The sequence below is a fragment of the Epinephelus lanceolatus genome, chromosome 12 (assembly GCF_041903045.1).
Source record: "Epinephelus lanceolatus isolate andai-2023 chromosome 12, ASM4190304v1, whole genome shotgun sequence".
Classification (NCBI taxonomy): Eukaryota; Metazoa; Chordata; class Actinopteri; order Perciformes; family Serranidae; genus Epinephelus; species Epinephelus lanceolatus.
Window position 1 is genome coordinate 12,402,494 of NC_135745.1, and position 23,401 is coordinate 12,425,894.

Genomic DNA, 23,401 nt, shown 5'->3' on the forward strand with positions numbered 1-23,401 from the left:
TCAGCCTTTAGATGAGCTAAAAATAAAACTACAAAGAAAGCAAAAGCTTTTAAAAGGCCTGGTCCTTTTCCTTTATTCGCGACCCCGACTTGTTATCAACATCCAGAGATGTAAACAAGCCAACAGAGATAACATTGTGTGGTCAAGAAGGTTAGAGCTGAGTGCTGAAGGAAAATGATGCAAGTCATTTGTTGTAAGGCCACTCCTCTGTCATAGAATGAGACGGAGAGAGGGGCCGAAGCCAAGAGTCAAACATAACTTTAAATCTTACTATATAAATAGATTGATTGACTGTTAACTGGAATCCCAAACTGTGATCAGCCAATCAGAACTTAGCAACCATAACTAGGTATGCATGGGGAACAAAAGCAAAATTTGTTTGATGGAGGTACTCATTGATCAATTGAAAAAATATGTTAGCCAGATAATAAAAAGGCAGCCAAAAACAAAATAACACGATAGATATGCACAAAATAGCACAGTAATGTAAATAATAATAATGCCAAAGTATCATCAGCACCATATGGTACTGTTTGGAGAGTTGAGTCTCCATAGAGTGGTGAGAGAATGAGTCCTAAAACCTAGAAATGAGTTAGCATTTTTGCACTCCAGTTCCCTCATCTTGTCAAGTCAATGGGATTTTTTAAATGAGTTTTTGATTAGATGCATGAAATAAGGTCGGTGGTTAAAGAGATTTTCACATTTTATTTGACTAAATAAAATCTGTCAGTAAATACTCTAAACAAGGCTTTACAGCCTCGTGGTGACAATGCTGAAGTTATGGGACCTTTTTATGGTTCATTTGTAGTCTAATGTTGGCTTTTTACTTCTGGTTAATGCATTTACACATCACAAAAGTGGTTTTCATTTGTTAAGATATCTTGCTGAACAAGCATCAGTAAGTATGATTCACTTTTGTCTGCCACAGAGTTTATTTTGAACAACAATCCAAAATTTAATGAAATAATCCCATCAGCTTTTTGTTGAGGGAACTGGACCAATAGTAACTTCCATGTTGGCCAACAAAGAACTGTCATCCCTGCAGCCCTCTGTTCCAAAACCAAAAATGCAAAAGCAAAAGTTAAGGAAATGAATGGCAAACTAGCTTTCTGCTGACAGTAGTATTAGTAAGCTAGCGCTACTTCCAAGGCCATTGACTAGCATATTATTAGTACAGTATTTGGTAGGATTACTTCTCAGGTGACATTATAGAATGCCTTGTTGAAGAATGATTCATCATCTGTCATCATCTGGAGCCAGTCCTGGATGCTATATCAAAGTTGAAAAACCAGGTCCAGCTGCGCTCTTTTTCGTGTCTCAAATGAAAACTCCCACCTAGCTATTAGCAAAAAGTAGTGACATATGTTACAGCGGTGATACCCACCCCTCTCTCAACCCTCACACACGAAGATGGTGCTATTTTATTAATATTAAACCTTTGTTTAAGCAGGTGAAGACACATTGAGATTTAATATTATATAATATACTGCATTTGTACTGTATAAACACAATTATAGATCCATAGTGTATTACCTACAGTAAATGGCAGTTGGCACGCTTCCAGTTCAGAGGTAGCGGTAGATCAGTAACTCGTTCTGCAAGGTAAAATTATTGTTTCTGTCAAAAGAGTTTCGTGGCTTTAGATGGGGGCTGCAGCAGAAGGTATTATAGCAACCTAAAGAGGGACCACATAAAACCAAATCAATATCAGTTTAAGTGGACACTATATTAAGATTATTATTACCGCTTTACCTTGCTGTCAGACAGCCCTTTCTGACAGGGAACTGAAGCTGTTTTCTATGCACACATTTTCAAAGCCACCAGACTCCATTGACAAAAACAGTAATTTTACCGTACAGCACACAGGAGTTGCTGGTCTATCCACTGCCCCGATCGTTAAGTTTATTTGTGTTATTGTGTGAGTTTTGGAATGTTGGCCTGGGGGGAAAGCAGTTTGACACTTAAACACACATGCTTTTTTTTACTTTTTGGATTTAAATAGATAAAGAAACACAACTGGAAAGCTACACAATGATATAAAATCCTCAGATTTGTTGTTTTGCCTAGTTTGAATTCTCTTTAGCTCTAAAGGACTTGATGATGTGGAAATGTTCCTTGTAGTATATCTCTGTAAGGATACATCTTTATACCATTCACTTCTGTATAATCACTAATGGTAAAGTCAGAAGCTCTGGCCTTGTTCATATAGTGATATAGTGACATACTGAAGTTTTTTTTCTGACATTTTCAAACATTTGGTGAAAAAAGTGACAGCATGTGGACGTTACAAATGCATTTTACCATATATTTTGATGTTGTTCTTATTTTAACAAAACAGACATGAAATTGTATTCTGAGTTTTGATAGAGTATATAATATAATTACAGCATAGGTAATTTCTCATTTTCAAGTTCATCTAAACATGGACAAATACACCCAAAAGTTTATATGGTCAATTGACTTACTGGCTTTATTTTTCAAGGTGACCACTCTGAGTGTATCATTGGCCCTCTTCCTCTGGAGCAGCAGGTGTCTGATGCAAACAGACAGATGGCATCCTGGGAAATGTAGTGCCGTTTTTGTCAGCGAGCGCAGCTTGTAATAGCCCTGCCAGGAGGCATTAAAGGCCACAGCCTGGACGCTTCTCTTTGCTCACAGGGTGAAGCTGATTGAAATTCCGTTCCTCCTGCATCGTCGGCTTGGTGTTGGTCCTCAGTGTAATACTGCAACCTATTTCACACTCTGCTGCTGTGGAGTGATGAAAGCAGAGCACAGAAAAACTCAGGGTGGCAGCAAATGTCCAAAAGTAGCAAGCAGAGCCATCCTCCGTATCCTCCACTTCTAACTGACTGGAGAAAGCTCTTAATCTGGAAGTGAAATGGGAAAAAAAACGTCATACCTCTTTACTTATCTTAATTATTCTTCCTTAAATCCTCCTAACAGCATGTCTCTTGATCATTTTTGGGGTCACAGTAAAGTTTTTAAAGACTTTGGCTCCACTTTGGCACCTTTAACTTCATTAGAATGAATAGTTTATAATCTAATACATTTATAATAATCATTCTCATCTTTATATACATAGTTACTCTGACCAAAAGTGGCGTTATTGGAGATGGCATCCTCAGCCTTGAATAACAGCCTACGACTCCATAATTAAACAGTAAAAATTAAACTTACCATGTTTGTTCATGTGTAACTTTAATTTCTAGTATTTTAAAAACTTTTATTTTGGGGCTTTGTGCACAAAAAAGGTGTCCTTAAAAAAATCCTATATGGACAGTAAAACAAGTGATAGAAGTGCAATTAATACAAAAACATAACCTGATAAAATCTATTAAACATAACAATTCTACTCCATTAAAGGACTTATTTCAAATTTCCACACTAGCTGACAAAATAATTCCTGCATAAAAATAAACATAATTCTAATTGAATTCATCTGCTGCTTTGATCGCTTTACTTAGAGAGCATTTTTATTTTATTAGATGTAACGTCATGTTTTTCTGTTCTAAATTATTAAATATTGAGTGTCAGGGAACATTTTCTGCCAAAGTATGTGCACAGCATTTTGTTTTAAAATGTTATAATTCCCTTTCAGTCATAAGCCTCTGTGTATTGTTTCTCTTGCTTGCATATTTTTGCTCTTATTATGCTGTTTTGGAGAAATTGGCCCAAACGCTGCTTGAGTGCCCCAAAGCTGCTGTAATGAAGCTCTGACTCTCAGTAAACAGCGTTTTTGTGTTTCATGTTTCTGCTTTTAACAAGAGTGTGTCTGCTGGAAAACTACTGTGATTACTGCGTCTTTTCCACAGAGATGTAAACAAATACAGCCTCGGGTGGCTCTCCTTTTAATTATGCCAAAACAGAAACATAATGAATATCCAGCAAACATGACACAGGCTTACAGCAAATGACTTCACTCTGATATGTCTTCGTTAGAGACGAACTGCATCCTGGGTAAAAAGAAATGATGATACATTGTGAGATGTAGCTCAAAGCTGGAAAACACATTCAGATCTCAAAGGTGAAAGTGGCTGCTGTTTATTTTGGTTGGAGGCAGGAGTCTGAGTGTGCTCACAACAAGCCAAGTTTGGGGCGATTAATGCTAACTTTTAGCTTTTCCTGTTTTATTTGGATTTGTTTGTCAATTTAAACTTCGGAGGCAGAAAATAATAGCAAGTATGAAAATGTAAAAAAAGGGAATTTCTGAAAGAATCCAAGAGAATCAGACAAACTGTAAAACACAAGTGAGACTGGTTCCACCTTATAACAGGACATATTGTTGATGTTACTGGCAACACCTGCACTTTCCCTGCTATGATGACAGTATATGCCTGATGTGAGGAGCTTTTGCTTTTCAAAATAATTAAGTTATGCTAGTAATGTGAGAGTAAATTATATTTTAAGTGCATTTTCAGGAGTAATACTCTGTGTAGTATATGTTTTCATGCTTCATTTCTTCTGTTACTGTAAAGCAGCAATACGTACCATACCGTACCCTACTGTATCGCATCGTATCGTCTCGTGTCGTGTCGTGTCGTGTCGTATCGTATCGTATTGTAATGTAGCACAAAAGCTAACAAGCTGTACACTGTAATACAAGTGTATTTATTTTAGGCAACATGTCCCCTACATGAATCTTCATCTGCTGAGGATACTGTTTTTTAATTGTGTGCATATGCATATATAGGATCCTTTTACATGTTTTTTTCTTTTTTTTGTAATTCTAAAACATGTCTTAAGCATTAAAATTTTTAGCTTGAGATGGAGTTTTCAACCATATCATGGAGTTCGTGTGGGAGTGTATCTATGGTCCTAAGTTTTATATTCTATTCTCTTATTATAATTCCAATTTTATGTTCCAATTATGGATCTCAGTTTTGGTTGATTTGCCTTTGATAGGCCAACGCCCATTAACCCCTTACTAACTGGTTAATTTTTAAGAAGAAGAAAACGTAAAGTTCCTTATGACTTAATACCCTGTGACATCACAAACTTGACTTTTAGGACTCTTTTTATTTTGAGAGAGAGATGTTAATGCTTACTAATCTTTTTACTAATATTTTTGGAGTGTCATAGACCATAGGAATAACATGTATGAATTCTGGGTGCTAGCTAGCGGCGCTGCTCATTCATGATTACCGCCAGTGACGCAACTGGAATGGTGTTGCTGCTCCCCCATGTAGCCCTGATGAGTAAGTGGCTTCATTTTGAGCCACAAAACCCCTTTAGCACTGGTAACCATGTTAGCATCACTGCCTGTGCTGACAATGCTAACTGTGCTAATGGAGCTAACAATGCTAAAGGGGGGTTGTGGCTCAATTTTGAGACGCTTACTCATGGTGGGTGACCTTGGGGGAGACCGAGGGATGGGCACAATTTTACCAAAGCAACACTTAAGGGTTGGGATGGCATTGGCAAATACGCAGCCCCACTAGCTTGTTCTCACCAGACCCAAGATGATGCTCAGTGCAGTAAACTGAAGAATAGCAAAATTAATATACAACTGTAACTGGTCAAAAATATTCTCAGCAGTTAATCGATTTATGGTTAACCATTGACATTCCTACCTCCTATTATGTGCGGGTCAAATATGACCAGTTTCAAAATAAAATATTTCATAAATTAACAACCCTGACCCTAGACCTCTTTTCTTATCTTAACCTGTTAAGAAATGGCAATGGTTGAATACTATTGATTTCTTAACCCTAAAATACTTAATAATTGTTTTCTCCTTTTTTAAAAATCTTTCTGTATTTCTCTCTTTTAATTGATTCATTAATTGGTTGATTTATTGTTTGACATTTAGGGCTGACATATGTTTGGAAGTTCTTCTCAATACAAAAATAGTAATTATTAGGCGGCACCGGTATCTCACCGGGTAGAGCACTTACTATTGAGGCCAAGTCAAGTGTAATTTCAAATTAGCCAGTCATGGATATAGTCCCCTACCCTTACCATAGTCCATGTCATATTAAGTGAATACAGAGCAGGGGAAGATCTTTTTAAGGTTCTCATTATGTGCTATATAACGCTGGGGAACATAGGACCCTTGGAATGACCTTGTTAGGATTCATCAGCTTGCTACAGCTGATAAAATCTACTAGTGACTGTCGTAAGTTCAGCCATCAAAGTGGACAGTTTTCAGCTAGAAATGAGAGGCCTACTTTGTTTACTTTTGTGTAAAAATGTTGTGCAGTTGTCAGTACAGAAAAACATACGGCCATCTGTTGTTCAGACCAAAGAAAAGGAAGCAGTACTGTGGGCGTGATCACCTCCCAAAGACCTCAGAAGCATGTTTTCAACAGAAAAGTCATCGGCTGGAGGAATCTGAGCGGCAGAGGTGGATGAATAATGAGCTCTGCCCTGCTGTAGACTAACTGCTGATGCTGAGGTTCCTGCAATTTGTTCTATTTGAGCTTCTCTGTGTCTGAAAGCAGTCTTTGTTGTTGACTCCCAGATGTGAATGTGTTTTTGAACATATAGAGAATGTATGTTTTTCAAACGCTTCACTGGAGAAAAAAACTTATGACACCACAAACAGAAGCTCACAGTGTTCCATGTGGAGGGTGATGATGGGAGAGAGATGAGGGGTGCTAATCGCTGCCACTCTTTGATCCCTGGAAGGCAAAGAGACACTCAGTGACAAACAAGTGTTGCCATGGTTACAGCATCCCGTTGTTTTGTCAGTGTGAGCCGATGCTCTGGCTCCCTGCCTGTTACAGTCCCTGGAGAATTTCCCTAGTGTGTGTGTGTGTGTGTGTGTGTTATGAATGCAATTGATTGTTATTATAAGTAGTTACATGTTTAGCTAGATAAACATCTTAAACTGATCATTTATTTATGCCAGCAGTGTTAAAAAAGGCATCAGTTGTCGCAGTCCTTGTAGTAATGTGGAAGTACTTCTGAGAGTATCAGAGTAGTTGTAAGACTAGTATACAAACAGACGTCAAATATTGGTACAGTAGAGGTGGTAGCTGTAATAGTAGTTGCCTAACAGCATTAGACATAGTGGTGATTTCAGTAATAGCCATAACAGTGGTAGCACAGGCAGTAGTATAAGTAGTAGCTTACCTTAGCAGTAGCAGTTAAGTAGTAGTAGTTGTGATCTTAGTTCTATTGGGCATCAACCTAGTGTTTATGTGTCTATCATTGAAAAAATGGACTTGATATGTAAATAAACGCTTTAGGTCATGGCTATGTCAGTGAGAACTGAGATGCAAGTCTGCATGGAGTCGGTACAGAGAGCTGCATGCATGCAAAGATTAACATGAGAGAGCATATTGGTTGCGTAAGATGTGCGAGTAAAAAACACATCTGATATGCTTGTTGTCTTGACACGGAGGGCCAAAAGCAGTAGAAAGTATGGTTACACGTTAAAAAAAAAAAATGAATGCAGACAATGCTCACTGCAATATTTGTTTTTTTCCTTTTTTCAAAGATTGTTTTTTGGCGTTTTTGCCTTTACTAGATAGGAAAGTCTAGCATGAAGAAGAGGGGATGACATGCAGCAGGGGGCAAGGATTGGAATTGAAGCCACGACCTGCAAAGCTGGCCAGGGCAACATGTCTTACCCTGAGAAAAAATTAATATGTTCTAAATAAAGAACAAGTGTGAAGTTCAGAGTATAGTATACAGAAAAGAGGTTTCTTTGGGTAAGAGTACCGCAATTCCAGGCACCAGTACCGGTATCACTTCAAAGAACTAGTATGAGTAGATAGTAGTAGTTTTCGGAGAGGTGAGAGGTAGAAGTGATAAAAGATTACTATATGTAGTGGGAGTAGTAGAGTCAGTGACTTGGTTCCAGTCCTGCATGGACCAGATAAGGAGGGTGGACTGGTAGCTGGATTAGGTGCAAATTCACCTCTTGGGCACTGAGAAAATACTACTACTAATTTTACACTGGGTTTAGTAAAGTAATTCTCCTTCTTCTTCTTCTTCTTCTTCAAGTCTTAGTAGAAGTAGTAGAAGCACAAGAACATCAGTAGATGAATTAAATAGGATTAGTAGTTTTAGTGTTGGTAGATGTACCAGTCAGAGTAGAAGTAGCACTAGTATTAGTCATATGAGTCGTAGAAGTAGTAGAAGCAGATTAGTAGATGTAGCGGTAGTCTTACAGAAGATGTAGTAGTGGTCGTAGAGTTAGTATAGCAGGTATAGGTGTAATAGTAGTAGCATAAGGAAATTAAGATAAATGTTTAGGCTCAGTTGAACTCAGGCTAACCCCTGCGACCTTCATCAAGAGCCATAATCAGACATTAACAGTTCTTTGCGCTGGAGGGCTTTTATTGTGTAGCAGCTGCTGGTAGCACACATTGCAGATGGCTTGCACCTGTTTGTAGTAACTGTTTTCTGTTTCTCTTATTCTTCAGCAGAGCTTTTGTCTTTGTAATGCAGTGTGATAAGCTTTTTTTTTTCCAGATTTTCTGGATAGCTGGTAACCAAAGTGGGCAAACCAGAGATACTCCCCAGGTGTTATGAATGCATCATCAATAAATTTATGTATTGATGCTACAGGTACATATGCTATAAACCCCTGCAAAGGGACAAACAGTCATTCCCATTCCCTAAATGTACTGCAGGTCCAGAAATGTCTGTTAAACAGTGTGTAGTACTGTGTGTGTTTGTGCCATGGAGTGGCAGACAGACAGAGTGTGAAGACGTGTTATACGCTGCCAGATCTCCTGTAAGTGGAACAGAATAAAATATGGCTGCCTCCTCTCCTCTCCTCTCCTCTCCTCTCCTGTCCTGTCCTGTCCTGTTCTCTCCTCTCCCGGAGGAGCACTGAAGGAGCCAGTTCCGCCTAATTCTAGTGTTAACTCAGGATAAATGCAAGGATTTACTGTTCGCAGCTTACAAATATAGAGACACAAAAAACAGCCCAAAACGCAAGAGATGTCTTATTGGGCTTTAAAATAGATAAATATAAATATTAAGTCTTAGAATAGAAGGGTCAAAACTATGTCACCGGGTAAGAACACATTTTCTTTAACATAAGGATTGGGGTTATGTTTAAAGTGTTGGTTTAACCTAATGATGTGTTCTCACTCACCTCTATGGCATTTTGCCGTACAGCTGGATTTTTGTTCATCCAGGTTTTAAGATATTTGTCTTTGAGATTATGGCCTCCACCCAAATATAGAGGACAACTGAATTTGTGTTTGATGTGCTCATTTTTTAAAACTTAAACAGTAATGATCTTTTTAGAAACAGTGTCTCAAATGTAGGTTATCAATTAAAATCAAAACTTTTAAATTGCATTGTTAAAAATGTGAAAATATAGTATCACCTACCAACGGAGCTTGTGCACGGCACACTTGAGCGCATCCGTCTGAGGCTGTGGATCACTGCCAGGTTTTACCACTTTACAGGGTCCGACGTTAAGGTTTTTTCCTACTTGCCCTGCCGGGCAAGTACTTCTCAAATCTACTTGCCCCATCTAAATTCTTACTTGCCCTGCCTAAGAGGTTCTTTTTCTGGCTGTGTGTTGCATATTTTCGCTCATGACTTATATCTTACGTCAGCAGAGACGCTCAGCCAATGGAGGCAGCAGCACTTAAAAAAGCAGCACACTGCAACTGGCCCCTCCGAGGACAGAAACAGGAGAGGAAATACACGATTACAGGCCTGGAATTAAGTCATTTTTAGGGCAAGGCCACTGTGGCCTTTGATAAATACAAATTTATTGGGGCATCACAGCCAAAATGTGGGGCACCAAGGCCAAAACCAATGGCGCAATAACAATATGTGCTAACTACATTGAATGAAGACAAAACAATATATGTGTTGAAAAACAGTACTGAGTTTATTAAAACTGGGTGTGCATGCCTGGGGATATGTCTCGTTTCTTGTTGTTTTGACTCATGTCCCTTATTTTTTAAGTCTTTGAAATCTCTTTATTCTATTGTTATCTCCTAGTTATTAAGAAATTATTATTAGAAGAAGATTCTTTATTGTCCGTTCTCAGCACATTACATACATTGTATACACTGTATACACTGGGAGCAGTGGGCAGCCGCAGTGCAGCGTCCAGGAACCAACTCCAGTTCTTTTGCCAATGCCAGTGGTCAGGGTCACTGACAGGAGTATTCACCTAACATAGCCTACATATCTTTAATTATATAATTATTTATATGTCTCTATGTATATTTTTACATAAATCCCCAATATTTAATTTGCCTTTAAAAAAATCCTCTTCCTTCATTTAATTTGACAGTGTTTATTGTATTGTATTATATGTATTAATTCTCTACAGGATCTTGTGTGTTTTTAATGTGTGTTCAATTTATTAAAAGAAAAAAAAACCAAAAAAACGTTTTGGTGAACCCTGCAGCAAAGTGAACCCTCTTCCTCAGAGAGGATCTTTGCCTCCCAGTTTGTTCCTGGCGACAGAGCAGAGTGAACCGTCTGTCTTCTCAGAGGATCTTTGTCCCATGAGAGCAGGCAGCATGCTGTTCTCATCTATCGCTCTGTTCTCCGTGTCCGCATTTAAAACATCTTTCGCTGACGATTTAACAGTCACTAGAAGCACATTATGACCCTTTGTAAAAGTTTCTGTGTGGTACCTGTGTTGTACATGAGCTAACGTTAGCGGCTAAGGACTGAGAGGCTGTGCCGTATGTGTGTGTGTGTCCGAGTCGGTGCTGCTTGCCCGATCGGGCATGTCTGCGCAGGGTCTGCTGGCCCGCCAGCTATCTTTACTTGCCCCGGGCATTTGGGCAACCATTAATGTTGGACCCTGCTTTATCACTATTCCCTCTAACTTGTAGCTGTTTTTTCGTTATCTTTTGAATTTAATATGAATTATGGAACTGGTTTGTTTCCCCCGTTTTGTACAATAAATTATTGTTTAAAGTTTCAACAAGTTTCTTTTTGAGTGCGTGACACTAATGTGTTTTGAAAACGGCCGTGGACTGTCACCTGCTCAACGCATCAGTACATTCGGATGCCGTGACAGTAATAGCCAACAATGTCAAAATATCATTTACAGACCGATTTAACAGACGATCACTGCTGCCCGACCCGCAGGTCCATTTGCGGGTCCCGCAGGTTACGGGTCGACCTGTGCATCACTGCTCAGCTCAGTCTATAAATTCTGCACACAACAGTAAGGCTATAGACATTATATTCTATTCAGGCCGGCAGAACCAGCAGCGCATCGGCTCTACAGTGCACGGCACTGCTGATTAACCATTTTATTGCAGCACAGAGTGTCTGCCAGCAACCAATTACTTGCAGAGGCTTCCTACAACTTGTTTCAGCGGATCCGATTTAATCAGAAGACAAATTAAACAGGATGACTAGCCAATGTGAAAATCAAAAGAAAGTATAGAATAATGTACTGAAGGAGACTGTTGTGCCATCACATTTTTTTGTGGTTTGAGAGCAAAGATCCGGTCGCTGCTGTGCAAAACTCCGCAATACAATTAGGTCCGAAAAAACCCCGGAGGAGTGCTTTGCAAGGAGTCTTAGAAAGGAGCCGAGCCTGGTGTAAAACCGGAGAGAGCAGGCAGCACGGCCACAGCACCACCACACACTTTAGAAAGGAGTGTTACCAGACTATCAGAAGGCGGAGATCTCTGATTGCCAGTTGGCAGAACGAAGAATCCAATAACGGAGAAAATTCTTGATGAATTGAACGCACAGGGCTCCGCATTTAACAACAGCAAAATTATATCAAAACATCTGTTGACAAACTCTCAGATGAGTCTGGCTTTGAAGAAAGCATAGATACGTTTCACTCTGCTGTAAACAGAGCTTTTGATATGATTTTGCTGTTGATAAACGCAGCCTTGTTTACTTTAATTTATCAAGAATTTTCTCTGTTTTCTTCTTTCATCCTTGAGGAATGCAGAGTTTTCCCCATCTATTCATTCCATCGCAGGGTGAGGATTTGATGTACAAATGATTATTTTGGGGTGAAGTTCTCCTTTAAGAGGGATAGTCGCTTTGGTCACACTAACAGTCAGCCTCATCAGACTGAGAACACACCTGGATTAATTTACACCCATAATACAAACTCTACACCTTACCCTCTCCCTCTGATTACTTATACTGTGCATGTATATTATTTATTTCATGACAGTATATAAATGTCTATGTGAGCAGGTTATGTGTCAGCCTACTAACCAGTTGGTTGTCATTTTGTTTGTCTCCGAACAGGTTGCCTGTTTGAGAACGAGCTGTGTTCACCATATGAGATCTGTGTAAACGGTAAGAACACACACACGCAAACACATGAGAATCTTTATTTGACCACATAACAAGCATAGCATATTTTCAACACCTGTGCCACACAGCCAGGTTACGTGTTGCAGCTGAGATGGATCTAAGCTTTTATAGCTTTCTAGCTCTGATGTTTTTGGTAAGACTTCCAACTGTAACCCACTAACAGCCTGTTTGTGAACAAGATTGCCACATATTAGAAACTCTTATTTACAACCAGATCCTGATCAGGTTATGAAAAAAAGCTTTATTAACCCCTTGAACATTCTCTTTATTTTGAAATTGGGTGTTCCAAGGGGTTTGTGTAAGCCATGAAACGTGCTCTTTTTGTAAAGAAAGCTCAAATAAAGAACATGTTAATGATCTGGGAGTGGTCGAATGTAATGTCTGGGGCATCTCCTCCCGCTTAGATCTTGAATTTGTACTTGTTACTTGTGGACCAAACCACTGCTTGTTTAAAGGCAGATCGCAGAGTACACATACAACAAAAGGGTCCAAAACATATTCAGTCTCTGCTGCGTTAAAGATCACAGTCACAAGAGGCGGGACATTTGCTAAATGAGCATGTAAGTGTGTGCGAATGAGCACAAATGAGCATAGATATTAATTTTATATTCACACTAGCCTCTTCAGAATCAACTGCTGGGCTTTGTAATTACACTCTCACAAACATATAAATATGAAGCCACACTCTCGCTGCCTTACTCTTCCCTCGCGGCTTCTCTGGCATCAAGAGAAAAGGAACCCCTGCTGAGAATCAACCCAGAATCAAAAAAAGCTCAAAACATGAAAGTCGTTCACAGAAAATAATCTGCATATATTTTGGAATCCTGGAAACACTTCATCTGTGAATCCGCTGGGTCAGGCTGATGATAACCAAGTTACTCTCCAGAGTTCGCACTCTGTCTGTTCTGAGCTTACCTTTTGTTTTCTGTTTTTTCATTGGTTTACCGGGAAGCCGTGCAGGGCAGGCTTCACTTATCAACATCTCTGCAGGGTTTAAAGCAAAGACAGAGAGCCAGCAGTGATAAGAGAATATTAGAATCTGTTGTATAATCTCATTAAGCATGTGAATGGTCTGTTAGGAGGTGCAGGTGGCCGTGCTGTTGGGTACACGGCTGACCGACTGTGTTTCTGACCTGCTTCCTTACGTGTGTTTACTTCAGCAGGGTGTGTTTGTTCTAAATTCATTAGTTCAGCCGTTTCCTGTGTGCTCGCTGTCCTTTTGAAATGTGCCCCATAATCTAATTCTGACAGAGGCAGTGGGGATGAAAAAAACAAAAACTAAATGATGTCTAGTTCTGTGAGAAAATCATTATGTCAGCCGTGAGTTTTATTTTTAGCCGAGCTCAGACGGGCTCTCCGTCTGTGTTGTGACTGCCTCAGGTGACCTTGTTTCGCTTTGATAAAAAAAAGTGTCAACTGCTTTTATGTGGATAGTTTGTCTGTTTTATTTCATTGCTGATAGATTTGTCTTTGCTCTGCTGGTCACACTCATATCTTCTGCCCTTGTTATACAACTGCATATAAATATTATTTATTTCTGTGATTCTAAAAATCTTACAAAGGTGATCTCTACAGGAAAAATGAGAGAAGGACATTGCAAATATGAAATCCAAACTACACTGCATTCAGCACTGTAGCACTATAGCTGCCATTGAAAGCACTAAGGTCACCTCCTGCATATTTTTTCTGGTAACGTTCAGGCTTCAGTAACCTGAGAAGGTGTTTCCCATGATGGATATTTTTTGAGGCCTATTCTCAATACATTTTTTGATTCAGTATATCTGAAATGAGGCTGTTGGTATACCAGAATTATATTTCTGGCTATGTAGAGCATTTAGACCGGGGATACTCAACTTGCTTCACCCAGAGGCCACTTTTGCAAAATGACTGGAGGTCAGGGGCCAATAAATAAACATTAATAATGTATATATCAGATAAAATGTATACTTGCTGTCTTCACTCATCTTTGCCAAGACGCAAATACAGTCGCAGCAGCCCTGCACAAGTCAGGTTTATGCAGGGGTGTTTCTAGGATTTGAGGACATTATGGGCTTAGCCTGGACCTCTGTCGGGGGGGTGTTAGGGGTCCCAGGGGATCCTTACCTGGTACTTTTTTTTTTTTTAAATAAAGAAGCTCTGTTTTTGATGCTTTTCAATGCACTCTAGCCCCTACCATCAAAAAAACAGGCAAAGACACATTTTCTTTAACAACAGTCTGGCAAATACTGACCGCTGTTTATGTAGCAGCGCTAATTAAATTTCTCCTCCCAGCTCTGGGATCCGCCACTCATGTTACTGTTATAATAGTCAGGATGATTGGTCAGGATGTATTCTGACCCCTCACACATACAGGTATACGTACATACACTGCAGTTGCCAGTTTATTAGGTACATCCTGTTAAAATTAAATCAGATTAAGAAAGTCCTGCAATAAAGCATACCTTCATGAACGCTATAATGTAAAGGGAGGTGTTTGTGTTATTTAGCCTAGCCTCACTGATATAAACCTGGTGGACAAAATAATAGAAACACCTTGCAGTATGATGCAATACAATTCAACAGCAGCACACACTACATTGTTCGGAATGGTCATACAGTTGAATCGACACTTATTAAAAAGGTTACGTTATATCTCGTTATATTAGATTTAATTAGGTTTACATTATAAATTGGCAACTGAGTGTATATCTATCTATCTATACAGAGATATAGATATAGGTATAGATACAGTATACGGTATTAACAAGTTTTCTGATTATTTGTGGAGATGATGAATACACCATGATGGTACACACAAGTCACTTTTTGGTTCCGTTCAAAATTTAAACATTCAAAGCACCCAAACATTAACATCCTGATCGGCACATTAGGTAACAACATCCAGTGTGTGTGTTAGCATATTGGATGGCATTTCTATTCACAGCCCCTACAACGGTGGAGCAACGCTGATACACCGTCCTTATCTTACACACAACTCTCTCAGTTGCTGTCGTAGCTGACTGAGAACCCGCTGACTTGCATACCAATCTGCTTGATGCTAACCTCAGCATATGTTGCTAACAGTGTACAGTTTACAGGCAAAAGTCGTGCCTGTAAACTCTGGTTGCACATTGCATGCATCAGTCTACATACTGTGCGTTCCGCGTGTGGCTGCATGCACTGGACTGTGACACCCTTACTGTGACAGTTTGGCATGAATACACAAACCGTTACAGCCCATATGGCAAATGATTTTCACAACATAGTAAAATATAGCATTGTAGAAACAGAAAAATCAAGCTCATATACTACAATAACGTAATGTAAGCAAGTTGACTAATCGTAAGCTAGTTAACGCCGTATCTATGTGTAACTTTCAACCAGAGATCACCCTTCAAATGTGATATTTGAGGTAGATGTTGTCGGACCACACGACCTCCTGAAAAATGTGGAGATGTGTTGCCAACGTTGAGAAATGTATAGCAGGCTGTGGGAAGTGATCAGCTTCTATTTACTGTAGTGAGCAATAGCAACAGGAAGTGAGATGAAACAGGACAGGCTGTTCTCATGTGCTGTTCGTATGTATAGCTACAAAAAGTCATGCATGTAATCAGGGAGGCTGCAATCACATGACCAATACCCTGACGAGTAAAGAAGTAGTATAAAGAGCGAAAGTCTATCTAAGAAGGGTTTGGGTGGTGAATGGGTCAAACAACACAGGACTTTACCTCAGGAGTGTCCCATGTGAAATAAAGTGAACATTGAGTTATTTTAGGTCCATTGTCACCATGTTTCTTTTCCTAAACCTAACCTAAGTAACTTAACGTCAGACATAACTTTACGTTAAGTACATAACGTGACGACACCCAACAATGTTTGTTGTCCTTTACCTAACTTACTTAGCTTTACTTTCCTAAACCTAATCTGTTTAACACTACGTGACGTGAGGACGCCCAACTTTATCTCTTTACCTAAAGCTAATCTACGTAACCTTATTTCCTAAGCCTAACCTATGTAAATTTATGTTAAGGGGTAACGTGATGACGCCATTTGAGGGGGTTTTATTCGTAAGATATTATCAGGACTGTTGTATAAGGGTATGTCAAACAGGATCAAGCTGAAAAAGTTGCGGGCAGCAGAAGGTCAATCCTGTCTAACTTGATTCAAGTCGAGTGGTGGGTTTTGCCCTTATAAATGTTTCCTTTTCACCTAACCTGCTAATCATTGTGAAACACAAGCATTAAAATGATTCCATCTGTCCCTGGCAGTGTTGGATGTTTTGGTGGAGCTACTCTTCTGCTCGGCTACACTCTCTGTCCAAGTTTTAGAGAGCATGAAAAGCTCCCCTTGAGTGAGTCAGGTGAGGCGAGGCTGCGCCAACAGCTGGATCTCACAGTGGAAAAGCTACGGTGGCTGCACCACCAGCCATTGTTCTCACCCTCCGTGTGTCCGACCTGCTTCAATAGCTGCTGTCAAACTGGCCCTCGTAGACAATGCCAGTCCGTTGTGTTGGTGATTGGCAGCTCAGACTCTATCAGGACACACAGCAGCTCTGATTGCCTGAGCTGGCTATAATCTCTTGGCGGACAAAAAACAATGAGTAATGTTGGTATTGTTCAGCACAGGACATTCTCTCTCTTTCTACCTTTTTTCCCCCACAACAAAGGGAGAGTGTGACAACTAGAAAAATATCTCAATACCCTGAGGAAACAAGTTGTTCTTTTACCTTGGCATTGGAAGACAGTTACACGCTTTTTACACTTGACAGTGTCTCCTGGATGAACACTGAGGGTATTATTCAGAAAATATGAATAACTCGCCTGGAGATTTTGGAGAATTTAACAGTCTTTTACAAAGTAATGCAACACTGAATAGCTTAAAGACTATAGAGCAACTGCTGCTACACTCCTCTTTGTTGGTTCAAACAACTATGTTGCCTTCAGGGTATGCCCAGATCAGTGCATCACAGTAGGGGCATCCACAAGCTGATGCTGTAGAAAGGAGGAAAACAAAGAAAAAGGACAGACGGCATAGCCACAAAGGTAGTCCTGTGGCTAAACAGCATTGATTTTTTTTTTATTGTAGTGTCTTTAAGCCATCTTTCACAGTTGAATTAACTCCCTAAATACACTTATAAAAATGATACATGCTGTTTAAATGTGTTCTTGTAGAAAAATTGGGAGCTTTAAATATTATTGTTGTACTCGTTTTACTAATGTACATATACCTATATGCAATCCATGCACCTTGTTGCATAAATATGATTTTTTAGTTGTATGTCTGCATTGTCACTTCATCATTTAATTACCATTTAATCACCAGTAAATACTTAAAGTTACCCTTCCTGTCAGCCTTACACCAAAAGACTTTTCAAGGGATTTCACGGTTGCAGACAGATTTCCAGTATCATGGTAAAATCATGAGTTTTCCCTCAGTTGGTGCGTTCGCTGGTGACTTTGACCGTTTGGTGTAAGGCGGTCAGAAAACTCAGTCTACACTGTCTTAAGTTAAGTTTTTAATCTTGGCTTATGCAAATACTGAAGTTTAATGGCATGAACATGTCAACAACCAGTAAGTGTGCTATCTACATCGCCAAACAGGAATCAGCAAACTCGATAGACAGTAAACATGGAGGGGCCCAAAAATGTGAACAAGTCTCGGTTCTCTTGGACTGTGGAAAAGAAGGACAAACTGGTGGGGTTATGAAGTGAACAAGAATTGGTGTTTAAATCGGTGTGTATCTGATGCACCAACCAGCACTTACATTAAAATTTCATCTCACATTCCCACAGTCTCCTCCCACTAAAACAGCACATCTAACCAATGGAAGATAATGGCGAGTTGAGGTGACAAAATCTAAAAGGCAGAGTTTGTATGCAAATACAGTTTGTCTTTATGGATTATACTGATGCTGAATTGACAAGGATACTGTTGACATATGATGCCTTTTGTTTTGTGTCTCTAGTGTTATATGCTTTTGAGGACACAGAGGGTGTCAGACCTTAGTCTTTGTAAAGTCTTTTCGAGGCTTCTAGTGTATGGTAGGCATTAGGCATTTCAAATCAGTCCATACATAGTATTTATTTTCTCTCACACTGTGGGGCAAGAGAGGAAAAATGAACGAATAAAACCACAATCATAATCAGACTATCATTTCCCATCTAGTATTTTCAATTTCCACTCATGCCAACTGTATGAATGAAATTATGACTATCTAGCAAAACGCATTAGATACAGCATGTGAGCAAATAGGAACTAAACAAGAGTCCCAACTTCACGCCTTGTTGTTTCATGCTTGCGTACCAACCACCATTATGACACAGCAGAATTCTGTAATAGATTATGAAACTGATGAGAAAACTTATTATTGCATTCGCTGTGAGAAAAGGGGCCGAGTGTCACTTGTGCTCATGATAGTTGTTAATTAAAGCTTCAAGGAAAAACTGCAGCCTGTGTGATAACAGAAAACGCACATTTTTATTGCTTATAATGCATTCTTTAAATATAAGCATTGTGCATGTGCTTTAAAATGATTTCGCATAGCCATAGTATCATCATGTATATTGTATGCCCCCACACTGTACAGCATGACCTCATTTTTCCAATCCCTTTCCCACCATGACGCCATTTCATACCCACCAACACCAGCACCCCTCCACCCTATAGCTTCAGAATAAAATGTTTACCTCCATATCATTACGTGCATTGTGGCTATTTTCATAACAGTCCTGTCATGTTAAGTCATTACATTGCAGTCACGTAACCATGTCTGCAGGACAAAAGTCGTTGCTCTAACAGGTAAATTGACAGACAGCGATGTTATATATTTTATGTCTTAAATGTGCTTTTGACAAACCTCCTTAAACAGATAACATCCTGACCTTCACCCTCAGACAAATTTACCTCCAGCATAAAGTGACGTCCCAGGATTGATGCAATAATCCATGATTCATTGGGGAGCGATAAGGGTGTCCACCCACCCCTGTGGACTTTTTGCTATTTTAAAGCGTATCACCCCGACATGTCTTGGTACAAAAGGAGAAAGGGCAGGCCAGCTGCATGGAGAGACGCTGCTCCATCAGTGACTTGACATTTTCATTGTGACTGTCATCTCATCAGACGGAGCGGTGCCACATTTAGAGCCGGTCGCATTGAACTCCTACAAGGGTCGGCTTTATCACACTGCAAAAAGTGCTCCTTAAAATCATCAACGTATGTGGAAGTGAGTTTTAAAAATTATGTTTTATCTAATAAATAAAAAGTAGCAGCTTACATTTTGACTTGTATTCGCTACAGTTTTACCTGCTTTCAGGAATCTATTGATACTATTTTGATGGCAGGTCACTTCAGGTAAGTCCAGTGGATTGAATTGAATGTCAGCACTTAATAAACAACTGACTATCCAGACGGACGTTTTTTTGCAGTGTAGGAACCTCTGCTGACTTTCATTTTTAGCCCCAGCATACAGCTGAGTCTGGCCAAAGAGATAAGGATGACTGCCTGTCAGTTATACTTATACATACTCCCCTCCTGTGTTTTTATTTGATTTTACTAGGTTTGCAACTAAAAATCATTTTTAATTACTGCAGATTGCTTTTTGATTAATTGGTTAATCGTTTTGTCTATAAAAACACAAATGTAAATAGTAAAAACTGCCCAGTGTGATGTTCCACAGCCCAAGGTGATGCCCTCAGTGTCTTGTTTTGTCCAACCACAGTCCAATACCCAAATATATTCATTTTATTATCATGTATGACCCAGAAAAAAATTCAAAAAAGAAAAATTCCATTCTTCAAGTTCAAGTTACTGTTTAATTTTCTGTTGATCAATCCATTGAATGTTTTTTTTAATGCCATTAATTTTCCCAAGAATATCATAAACTATCTAGATATTAAAAGGGATCTCTTATACTCATTTTAAGGTTAATGATTTGGGGGTATATATTTTAGGTCCCCACCAGAACATATTTACATGCTTTAATGTCTTCATACAGTCTCTGTCTGAGATGCTCCGTTTTTAGCACCTGTCTGTTGAGGCCCCCATTTAAAAAAAGAAAAAAAAAAAAAAAGCCAGTCTACTTTGATTGGTCAACGTTTCTGGGTCTTTCATATTTCAGATTCTCTGTACCGCTTGAAAATTGGTGTAACAGAGGCACTTTCTAGCATGAAAAATTAAGCTCCTAAACACAATCCAGCACAAATATGATCTGAATTTGGGGAGATATTACATGTTTCCCTGATGTTAGCATGTAGCTACATGTAGCATTGTACTTTTAGCTGGGAAACAACTATGTATAGCGGATCTTTGCCCCAACAACAATCACCAATAAAATCTTTTAAACACAACCGGAGATGTTACGTCAATAATACCACCTGTTGCATGCAGCCTCATGTAACAGTGTAGACTAAAGACTTGCAGTTGCGAGCCTGAAGCAGATGACTATATAAAGATATCCATCACGAGCTGACGTGAGCTTATCACAAAGTAGAAAAAGGAGTGAATAGAGAGAACGGTCTGAAGCCTGATGTTTTCGCTCATAGGGATTACTTTTACATATGTTTACCTCAAAGTTTGAGCTTTGGCCATGTTAAATATGGACTATGGATGGAATATGATTGAACACATCCTAGGCAGTTATTATGTCACGTTCATTCAGTATTGTGGGTAATGCTTTTTGTAGACACTGCTTGAGATGGTTAGTACATCAAAGTAAACATAACATCAGCTTTTCTTGTTATCCATGTTTTGTAACACTTGTGCAGTAGAGCAGTAGAACGTGCAGAATAAGCTCAGACACTTGCTTATGATGTGGGTTCACACATACTGTAGAAGACTGACATGACTGCATGGTACACCTCATTATTTTCTTGCAATTTTTTTGTAATGGTTTTGCACAGACTTAACACTGAGGTGTTGTTTTTGTGTTTACTGCAGATTTAACGTCAGGTGTGGTGATTGTGTGTGACAAGATATCTGAAACAGGTGTCAGTGACACGTGTGTATATTGTTTCAGTCTTTTCTTAATACAATAATGTGTTTGTGTCAATTTCATTCAATAGCGTAGGTTATGACGTTCGTATCATGTAGGTATTAATACGCAGTGATCAAACCTATCATGTTTTACCTTTCCTTTCACCTGCACGTATAATACAAATTCTTGTGTCGTCATTTCTCTAAAAAAGTATTTATACGTCATTGATCAGCAGATTTCATAAATTACACTATGACAAGTCATAAAAAAGAGTTCTAATTAAATTAATACGAGAAAGAGATCATAGATCAAAAATAATGGAACTTTCTGTCCCTTCAAGTTAAATGGGACAGATTTAGCACAAGCTCATTGTCTGTGTGTTTTCTGACGATCGTTCAGCCGTGCAATAGATTAATCAGAGTTTTACCCCCAAATGACTTGATCTGCTCGGGATGTGATGGATCATATTTGCACCGTGAGTTTGCTCAGCGATGCTGCATCGGGGAGGCACCGAGGTTATCTGAGCTCTGCTAATGTTTTCAGACGGGAGGCGACCAGCGATGTGGAGAAAGCCCAATCAATCTGGCTTTCTGCTTTTGTTTGCATTGACAGTCTTTTAGAGTTCAGTGAATTTGTTCTAATGAAACTCTGTCTTTTTGCTTGCTGGAGGTTTTCCTCTCTGAAGCACTGGATCTTCCTTGCTTCCTGTGGTTGTTTCTGTTGTTCAGTGTGATGAAGAAGACAAGAAAAGAGCTAAGGAGTGCTAATAATATTACTGATGTTATATAGAAAATGAATTATGCTTCATTACAAATGTATTATCATTGAATATAGATTTCGACATTTTAGTATGTTTTACGTCAAATTGAAGGTTTTTACATTTTCGCAAAAGAGACGTGATGGGCGTGACATGTAACAGTTTCGGCCTTTAGTATGACATATAACATAAACGTCTGCAGTGCTTTTCAAACAATAACAATGGCATAACATGGCACTAACAGTCATTTACCGTCTCTGTTATATGGCAGCTGATCTCATCCTCTGCTCGGAGGGTAAGGAGCCCCTGGACCTTATTGAATTCCCAATTTGTGGACATTTTCAGCTGCTGTTCCTCTTCTTTGAGTTAGCCACTAACTACTGTTAGCTGCTTTTTAAATCTCCCGGGAGAGAGTCGCACACATAACATGCTTGTCACACGACCCGTCCATGGTCTAGTCCTGCAGGCTGACCTTTTAACACGGATGTGAATTTGGCACTGATGCTACTGCTGTTGGCTTGAAGGCGAGACAGCTCTCTCTCTCCCATTCAGCTGTCGTCCCTGTTGTAAAGATCGGCAAGGCGGAATAATGACCTGACATTCCTGCTTTGAACAGGCAGTGTAAATGGAACTGGAATGGAACATTTTAGTATGTTTAACATCAGTTTTAAGGTTTTACATTTTTGCAAAATCAAGATGGAAAAAAATGCGTATATTGACTTAAAAATGGGCAAAAAGTGGCCCGAAAATCCTGTTTTCCCTCTTCATAGCGCTTATTTACCGACATCTGTAGTGTACTAAAACAGTGTCTCCCAGCCTGGGTGTCCTGACACCAACAAGGATTCAAAATATATATCTTTAAGGGCCTTCTCCTTGTAAAAATACTGGAACATTTACCCTTTAAATGATTGAAGATCAGGCCTTAGTTTGAACTGGTCACAACTGGTAGAAATATACAGCTAGAAATGAGGGTAACAAGTAGACATAACTCTGTTTTAAGGGGTCACAAGGTTTTTTTTTTTTGGCCATAGCACGCTAACAGGCATACAACCCAGACATATTATCACCTTACTAAGCTGAAAGGGCTGACGTGTTAGCATGTTAACATTTGCACACACAACTGGTTAAATACACAGAAACTGCTTGTTCAGTGTTGTAGATCAAGCACACAAATTAAGAACAACACAGCCATAATTACGTGTGTCACTCAATGTATTGATGCAGACATATTATCATCTTCATCTCCACACAGTATATAACAGTACAGACAGCATGAGAACAGCAGTGTGGGAAAAAAAGCAATGTAAACAAAAACAGTTCAGAAAAACTGTTGTTTTTTTGTGAAATATGAAAAAGTATTTATTTCAGTAAAAATATACTTTTTGAGTTCTAAGATTTCTCTCTGAACGTATAACTATAAGTCTTGTTGAAACATGTCTTCTGTCTTCTGCTCCACCACGGAG

At 39.2% G+C, this 23,401-nt stretch overlaps 1 protein-coding gene across 2 annotated transcripts in view; it reads left to right on the forward strand.

Annotated features, from left to right (window-relative positions):
- The window catches only part of LOC117272151 (receptor-type tyrosine-protein phosphatase N2-like), a 315,897-nt gene that overhangs the window by 11,880 nt on the left and 280,616 nt on the right, over positions 1-23,401 (forward strand). For both annotated transcript variants that reach the window (XM_078172961.1, XM_078172962.1), the window contains exon 2: positions 12,163-12,213. In XM_078172961.1, coding sequence (XP_078029087.1) covers positions 12,163-12,213 — 51 coding nt within the window. The remainder of the gene's footprint in view (positions 1-12,162; positions 12,214-23,401) is intronic.